Source organism: Pseudophryne corroboree, chromosome 2, assembly GCF_028390025.1.
Source record: "Pseudophryne corroboree isolate aPseCor3 chromosome 2, aPseCor3.hap2, whole genome shotgun sequence".
Taxonomy (NCBI): domain Eukaryota; kingdom Metazoa; phylum Chordata; class Amphibia; order Anura; family Myobatrachidae; genus Pseudophryne; species Pseudophryne corroboree.
The window spans coordinates 12272075-12281066 of NC_086445.1; the positions used below are offsets into that span (position 1 = coordinate 12272075).

Genomic DNA, 8992 nt, shown 5'->3' on the forward strand with positions numbered 1-8992 from the left:
ATATTTTTAATCCTCCTTTGTTTCTTATTGATGGATTTATCATACCAATAGGGTGCTATGGTCAGCCACTGCTCACCCCCGGCCCGCATATATGTCATATCCCATTGTGGATCATGATCATACCACGGCCAGGCTTCCCTGTCCCCTAAACAAAGACCTTTAACCATATCCATATAGAAAGGGTAATTACTGCCTTCCCGTGGGAATGAGTCCTGTCCTGCTTTCTCTGTCCACCCTGCTAAATTATCCACCCAGGGATCAATCAAATAATAATCAGAGGTAGAATTACGGGCCACGTATTCTTTACATGTCTCCCCGGGTAGGGGAGGGGGGGTATACAGTTTTCTTACTCTGACCAGAGCCCATAGTAAAAACACAATTTCCAACAACTTTCTATGCATGCATCAGCTAACCAGTTAATTAGTTATTGACAATATCACAATATCATCTGCATAGTACTTTAACAAAACAATCGATAGTAATAATCTGTACGTTTTCTCACCACTCGTACAGGGACTTGGAAATGCAGCGTATTGTGATAGGAAGCAAGAAAGTTATAAGGGTATTCAACAGACGTGCACTTACCACCCGTCAAGCTGAATACATGAAACTTATACTCTAATATCTGTTATGGCCATAACATAATAAGTAGACAATCAAATCGAGGTAAAATCTACGTTATGTATAGACTCCCAGGTCTATTTTAAGTATCCCAGATACTAACGTCTTTGGAGAATTGCGCTTGGACCCCTGGTCACTTCTCAGACGTATCTTTAAGTCCCAGACATTAAAGATATTAGGTCACGTGTTCCCAGAACACTGACACGGATTCAGCTTCAGTGTATGACCGCAATCCCGTATGGCAAAGACAGACAATAAATTCTCTATCTCACCGGTCCGGGGACGATCAACTGAATCCCGGCCGAGCACCCACTTGTAAGGATTACTCCTCTATTCTTTAACCCTCGATGTGATAGTCTCTTAGACGTCCGTGAGTGTAAACCTTATGCTACAAGTAACATGCAAAACACAAGCAGTAAAGATTCACACTGTTTATTGTTTGTTTAACAAAAGTATATAAAAGAAAGGATTTAGGGCGTGTATGTCCCAAGTCAATAACTAATTGGACAGAACACAAAAGGGGGTTAACATAACATGATTGGCTAGGAACTGCCGCAGCGGAAGGATATACATATATGGGCAAGTTTGTACTCAAACAGAAAAGTTATTCACACGGTATAAAAAGATAACAGACAAAGACAGTAGCAAAAATGTGCTGGAACAAACAGTTCTGTAACACAAACAATTCTATGACATGTGAAGCAGAGACGAGCTTTAACCCTTTCAGGCATGCAATGGACCGGATGGGAACGCAGTATGGGCAGGCAATGGGCCGGATGGGAACGCAGTATGAGCAGGCAATGGGCCGGATGAGACAGCAGTATGAGGAGGCAATGGGCAGGATGGGAATGCAGTATGAGCAGGCATTAGGCAAGATATGAACGCAGTACGAGCAGGCAATGGGCTGGATGGGAAGGCAGTATGAGCAGGCAATGGGCCGGATGGGTACGCAGTATGGGCAGGCAATGGGCCGGATGGGTACGCAGTATGGGCAGGCAATGGGCCGGATGGGTACGCAGTATGGGCAGGCAATGGGCCGGATGGGAACGCAGTATAGGCAGGCAATGGGCCGGATGGGAATGCAGTATGAGCAGGCAATGGGCCGGATGGGAACGCAGTATGAGCAGGCAATGGGCCGGATGAGACAGCAGTATGAGAAGGCAACGGGCCGGATGGGAAGGCAGTATGAGCAGGCAATGGGCCGGATGGGAAGGCAGTATGAGCAGGCAATGGGCCGGATGGGTACGCAGTATGGGCAGGCAATGGGCCGGATGGGAACGCAGTATGAGCAGGCAATGGGCCGGATGGGAACGCAGTATGAGCAGGCAATGGGCCGGATGGGAAGGCAGTATGAGCAGGCAATGGGCCGGATGGGTACGCAGTATGGGCAGGCAATGGGCCGGATGGGAACGCAGTATGAGCAGGCAATGGGCCGGATGGGAATGCAGTATGAGCAGGCTATGGGCCGGATGGGACAGCAGTGGTACAGGCAGCTGGGGACACCCGTACAGGGCTATGGTCATCTCCAGACTTCAGTGCCACGTGCTGAGGTCTCGGGGCAAGTAGGCGGTGTAGAATGAGGGATGACTAGGGTTACCACCTCATCCCTATAATTCTGGACACATATTAATTACACAGGTTCTGGGGCTGGCTGACTTCCAGACTCCATTTCACCTGGTTTTAAGCAGCCACAGAACCTGTGTAATTAATGTGTGCAGAATTAGGGGGATGAGGTGGTAACCCTAGTGATGACGGGGTCGTGTGTAGCCCCCGCCTCTCACCACAGCGCTGCACCAGTCAACTGCGCTTGTACAGGTCTCTGGGAACATGGCGCCACGTCCCCGGTAATCTGTACAGCGCGGATGTGGGATCTCCAGGGAAATCATACATGCGCCACCGCCCGTCAGATGCGTGACCCGGCCGGCTGGCAGAAGCACCGCGCTATGGCGACCTGTCTCAGGGGGAGATGTATGAAAGCTTGGAGAGAGATAAAGTACCAGCCAATCAGCGCCTGGCATTTATATCATACACAGCCTACAACATGGCAGCTCGGAGCTGATTGGCTGGTGCTTTATCTCCCTCTACCCTGTCAGTGAGATGTACAGCGCAGGCCCCCCGGGTGTGACAGCGAGCAGGCCCCGCACACACAACCCACAGCTCCCCGCCAGCCAAGCAGCCGCTGAGGACAGCGAGGAGAAGGCTAGACGAGCCTTGGGAGCGGGAGGCCGGGAGCGCGCACTGGGTGGAGGGAGCGTCCGGGAGCGCGCGCAGGGTGGAGAGAGCAGCTGGCGGAGATACGTTGGCGGGCGCGCCCACACAGGTACCTGTGTCCCGGCGGGAGCGCGCACGTCATGTGCCCGCGCTGGCAGACAAGATGGCGGCGGTTTGAATGTGGACGCGGTGACCGTTATCCCGATATAGGATGGAGGCGCCGCCCGGCCGGGGGACACCCGGCATCACCCGCTCCGGGCCCGAGTCACTGCCGCCGGGTCCCCAGAGTATAGAGACCGAGAGAGACAGCTCGCCTGGTGAGAGACGTCACCCTGGGGAATATAGTGAGAGAGACAGCCCATCTGATGAGAGACAGCCCCCTGGTCAGGATAATAAGAGAGACCGCACGGCTGGTGAGAGACAGCCCTCTGGTAAGGATAAGGAGAGCACATCTGGTGAGAGACATCATCCTGGGGAAGATAATAAGAGAGACAGCCAGTCTGGTGGAAGACATCCCTCTGCTCAGGATAATGAGACAGACCGCACAGGTGGTGAGAGACAGCCCTCTGATAAGAAGAGCACATCTGGTGAGAGACATCATCCTGGGGAAGATAATCAGAGAGACAGCCAGTCTGGTGGAAGACATCCCTCTGCTCAGGATAATGAGACAGACCGCACAGGTGGTGAGAGACAGCCCTCTGGTAAGGATAAGGAGAGCACATCTGGTGAGAGATATCATCCTGGAGAAGATGATCAGAGAGACAGCCTGTCTGGTGGGAGACATCCCTCTGGGAATGATAGCGAGAGAGACTTGCTGTCAGGGGAGACACTTCTCGCTTGGATTGTTAGTGAGAGAGACTGCCCATCTGGTGAGAGACATCCCTCTGGCAATGATAGTGACAGAGACTTCCTGCCTGTTGAGAGACATCTCCCTGTGAGTGGTGGTTTTCAGAGACCACATCTCCCCATCAGTGGAGCTCATACCCTGGAAAGAGACAGTTTGTGCACTGAGAGTGCTTCCCCCAGGAGAGACGGCTATGTCCGGCTGCCCGTTCAGAGTGCATTCCCTGGGAGAGTCGGCTATAACTGGCTTCCCACAGAGAGTGCATCCTCTGTGAGAGACGGCTATGACCGACTTCGCACTGAGAGTGCTTCTCCCGGGAGAGTCGGTTATGATTGGCATAATGCAGAAGAGGGTGCTCCCCCCGGGAGAGGCGGCTATGACCGGCTGTCGGTGGAAAGAGCTCACACCATGAAAGACTTTGAGAAGCAGATCACAGAGCTGAAGAAAGAGAACTTCAACCTGAAGCTGCGCATCTACTTCTTGGAGGAGCAGGTCCAGCGGCGCTGTGACAACAGCAGCGAGGAGCTGCACCGCATGAACATCGAGCTCCGTGTGGAGGTGGAAAGCTTGAAACACGAGTTCCAGGAGAAGCAGAAGCTTCTGGTCAGAGCTTCCAAGGCCGTGGAGAGCCTGGCTGGAGAACATGGCTCTGCTGTCCAGCGGCTGAGAGAAGAGCACCTCAGGCAGCTGCAAGATATAGAGGATCCTCATAACCAGAACATACACCTCTTACAGGAGGAGCTGGCGCAGAAAGCGGCCGAGCTGGAGAATGTATGTGCGCTGCTTGATCAGGAGCGTTTGCAAAGGTTTAATTCTGAGGAAAGACTTTTGGTCGTTAAAGAACAATATACCAAGTGTGTGGGGATACTGGCGGAGAGAGACTGGATCATACAGTGTTTAAATGAAACTCTGCTTTCTAAAGATGCTCTAATTGCTCAGCTTGAGAAGCAGATCGCCGCCATGATACCATGCGAAACGTCCAATGGAAGCTCCAATGCAAATAGCGCCCCCAGCTTGTTCTCGGTAAATGGTGCCGGTGAAGATGGTGTAGATGCTTCCGATCCCATGTGCAATGTAGACAATGCATTAAAAAGCTTGGAGGACAAAGAGAAGAATGTTAATGAGTTTCAAGAGAAAATGAAGGAAATGGACAGTCTTCTAAAAGACCTGCAGCAGAAGCTAGAGGCTAATAAGGCGGCCTCCGCTATTGAAGAGAGAAATGCGCTGAAGAGAGACAAAGCAATACAAGGCCTCACCACCGCTTTAAAGACAAAAACCAAAGAAAATAACAAACTCTTAAATGAAATTGATCATCTTAAAGCGGTCTTGGCTAAAGCCCGAGAATCAGCTCAGTTCCAAAACCTGAAAGAGAACATTGATCCTGAATACAGGAAACTGGTTTTCACGCTTCAGTCTGAGCAAGAAATGTACTCCAGGTTACTGCGATATGAGAGAGAGTCTGGAAGTCTACAGAAAGAGCTCGATGCAATCTCTATGTTGAGAAGGTGGCTGGAAGAGAACATTCAGGCTAACCAAGAGCTGCGAAAGATTATGGAAGCGCAGATCATGTCAAAATATGGGGAAGGCGACACCTTATCATTTATCGGAGATCAGACCTCATACTTAAGCATCTGTCTTGATCACCTTGATCCAAATTATGACTATTTTGCAGGAGAACAAAATGAAAGGAACATAGATAAACAGAACTCAAGCATCACAGAGAATGGTAAGGCGCTCAGCCTGTTCCTTATGAAAGACAATGGAACGCAAACAGAGGATCAAGTTCCTGAAGTAACTGAAGGAGACCATATAAAAAGTTTTTACACTAAAGATCAAATAGACTGTACATTTGGAATGCTGGACAAGAAGAGCGACACTCTAACAGGAGACAGTCCTGCAAATTCCCCCATACAGCCCAAAAAGGAGAAGATTGACCACAAAAGAAACACAGTGTCGTCATGCTCTCAGACAGAGCTGAAGTACTATGCTGACAAAAGCACTCTTGTTGATCTTAGGAAAGAAAATGCAGAAGATATAGGAGACTTAGGAGGTGGGAAAGATCTAGACATTGATCTGAAGTATCAACCATTTCCTCTACAAGTTAGTAAAAGCAGTTGTGATATTACGAGAGGTTTACAGCCAAAGCAACGTATGAATCAATGTACAAAGAAATCCCGGCTTCCAGTTCTGCAAAAGTCGTTCTCATACAAAAAATTCAAGACCGATGCTCAAATGATGATTTCCAACAACCAAACCCACGTATGTCAGGAGGAAGAGCTAGAGATAGAAAACTGCAGACTCTACAATCAGCTCAGATCTGCTGAAATGGAGATAGAGTCCCTTAAAGCAAACGAAGCGTCGGTGAAAGGGTTGGACAACACCTCCAACATGGATGACCCAAATAAGGTGGAGGCAGGTTCTTCAGAACATACCTTACAGCAAGAGCTACAGTTAGAGAACTACAGACTCTCGGAACAACTGAAATATGCACAAATGGAGATTGAGAAACTGCAGTCGGGTGGAGTAAAACACATGGACCTGGACATGAGGTCTGACCTGAAAAACACCAGTGGAGTGGGGAGAGAGAACTCGGAGCAGTCACCACTGAAAGTCCTACAGATGGATAATAACAGGCTTTCTCAACATTCTGAGCAGATGCAATTGGACAAATGTCACGCCAATAAAGTGCTAGATGAAGCTCTTGACAACGGTGTTCAGCTGGATCATTCAGGTGCAGGAGATGGATATTTTTCAAACCTATCCTTGGATAAGACCATCACAAACTCTATAAATGCGGGTGAAGCCCATGATGAGAAATCGTACTTTGAGGGAGAAGTCTGCAGACCTAGCGTGGATGGACATGTACCAGGAACACGTTGCCAGCATGATAACTTCTGTGCAGAATGTGCCAATAACAGCCAATCTCTCCTACTACAAACAGCTACTTCCATCAGGGTATCGGCAATGCACCAACAGAGCAAGTTTCCTAATGTGCCCAGCTCAGGGAGGTCGTTTGAAGACACCACTTCTCTTTCTAAGTATGACTTGCTAGTACAGTCTCAGGCTCGAGAACTGTCCCTCCAACGGCAGAAGATTAAGGAAAGCCACAACCTGAGCATTATATGTTCAAAGAATTTTTTTAACCTTTTGAAAGCTTTTAAGGATCTGCTGCCAAACAGTGACCTGGACACCAACATCGCTTTGGCCTTCCAGGAGCAGCTGACGCAAACAATAGAGTGGCTGAAGGAGTTGGAATACAAACTTAGCGATGCCTTGTACGGTGAGGAAGATGCCTACAGCGACCATTCAGCGGACAGCTCTTCCTACACCCCATCCCGCTTGGTTCCTGGACACAGAATGTGGGCCGATAAACGTGGCTGCCACGTGCTCGGTTTAGTGGAAGACTATAATGCCCTACACAAGCAGATTGTGGAAGCAAAAAATGTCTTGCAGGAGACAGAGGCCTTCATTGACCATGGTGTGCAGACTGCCCTGCTCAACATGACGGAACATTTCGGTAACATTTTCTTTGAGAAACTTAGCAGGACAAAGCAGTCTCTGGAGGAAGCCAACAGCTTGCTTAAGCTCCTGTGGAGAGTGTCCTTGCCATTACAGATTCACAGCTCTTACAGCATTCATCAGGAGGAAGAGACAAACCGGGAAATCACCCGTCTTCGGAAAAGGGTTTTCGAACAAGAACAGTTGTTGTCTGGGATGGTGAAACGCGTTTACTCCGAGAACCAAATGAAAGAGGACATTGAGAAGCTCATCCTAGACCAGTTGGCCATGACTCATGACATTCTCAGGAGAGCTAAAGGGAATCTAGAGGTTCAGGTAGTAGACAAGCGCCACTAAATGCCAACTTCATACATACACACATGTCCAGAATCCAGCAACTGCCCAAGGTCCAAAAGGGTAATGATACCTGCAAGACAGGAAGGTGGCACTTAGGGAAAATAAATAGTAGAGTATCGCAAACCGTTTCCAACGTATTATGGGCCCTACGCACTTGGCGATTACGCTGAAAGATATAAACGACCTCGTTCATTAATGAGATATCGTTCATATCTTTCATTGTGTATGCCCCAACGATGTGTGGCCCCGCGCTCGTTCATCGTTTGTGCCGGGTTGTTTATACCTGCATGCCAATATGAACAATCTCGTCCATATTAGCATGCAGGGCTATGGTGTCGAGGGGAGTGAAGAAACTTCACTCCCTCCGTCGCCGGGTCGGCCATATCGGCTGTCGGGCACTTGGGCAGCAAATCCGCCAGTGTGTAGGGCCCTTTAGTTCTATTTAAAGATAAGATTATCCCTGAAGATGGTTTTTAAATAAAACCAAAGCTTTGGAAACTGCTTGTAGTACTACATTCTGTCCCTGAGTGCCGCCTTCCTGTCTTGTGGGTATATAAAATGTGTGTGCGTTTTTAAGGTTGCAATATTGCATTTTTTATAATATATTGGTGTATTTTTAAATGTATTGAAAGCAGCTTGGTAGTATACAGTATATTTATAATTTTATAGTATGTGCCGTTCCCGATTGTAGTACTTCTGCTACGTTTAATTTGTAAAGTTGTAAGTTAATGTGGATAAGAGCTATTGCTATTATACAATCTTTAAGCACTATATATTGGTGTTGTGTCATTCTGATGGTGTCTGTGGCTGCTGTCTCTGATACGCGTCTCTGCTGCTTTTACTCCGAATGTGGATGGGTTCTAAGAGCAAAGTCTTGTGTACCTCGTGGAGACCACATCCGTACAGGCGACGTGGGCTCAGTATTTGTCACCTGACTACGCCGCTGTAGGTACTGAGGGATTAGAGTGTTCTGCATCATCCAAGGACGTCTCTACATTTAATAAAGTATTTGTAAGAAGGCCGAATCCAGACACTCCCCTCTAACCTAACAGCATCTAGTGTCCCAGTGCCTGTTACTGCAATGTGACACTAGGGGGCGCACTGTGATCGCTGGGGCCGTAAGTGTGAGATGCAGACGTTGGATAGGTGTGTGTATGTGTGATCGGACTGTCGCTGTCTCCAGTTAAGTGTAATATGAGCAGTTCTCATGGAGAACTCGAGCAGCAAATGTAATTTGCAAATCAATTCCAAAGACGCATTGCTTTTTCAGAGGGAATTTGCGTTTTGGTTTATTATTCCATGCCAAATAAAAACAGGTTTCATTTTAGATTGTAATGAGATTGCATATATTAATTGATGCCTTGGGTGTGAGGATAACCTCTAAATCTAATTGGCCCTACACACTGGCAGATAAATGCACGATATGAACGTTCTCGTTCATTAATGAACGAGAACTTGATC

At 48.2% G+C, this 8992-nt stretch overlaps 1 protein-coding gene across 1 annotated transcript; it reads left to right on the top strand.

Annotated features, from left to right (window-relative positions):
* Nucleotides 1-2907: 2907 nt before the first annotated feature.
* Nucleotides 2908-8304, top strand: LOC134992637 (CDK5 regulatory subunit-associated protein 2-like). Its single transcript, XM_063950796.1, has one exon. It carries the CDS (start codon nt 3044-3046, stop codon nt 7529-7531), a length of 4488 nt encoding a protein of 1495 aa, XP_063806866.1. The 5' UTR covers nt 2908-3043; the 3' UTR covers nt 7532-8304.
* The last annotated feature ends 688 nt before the right edge of the window (nt 8305-8992 follow it).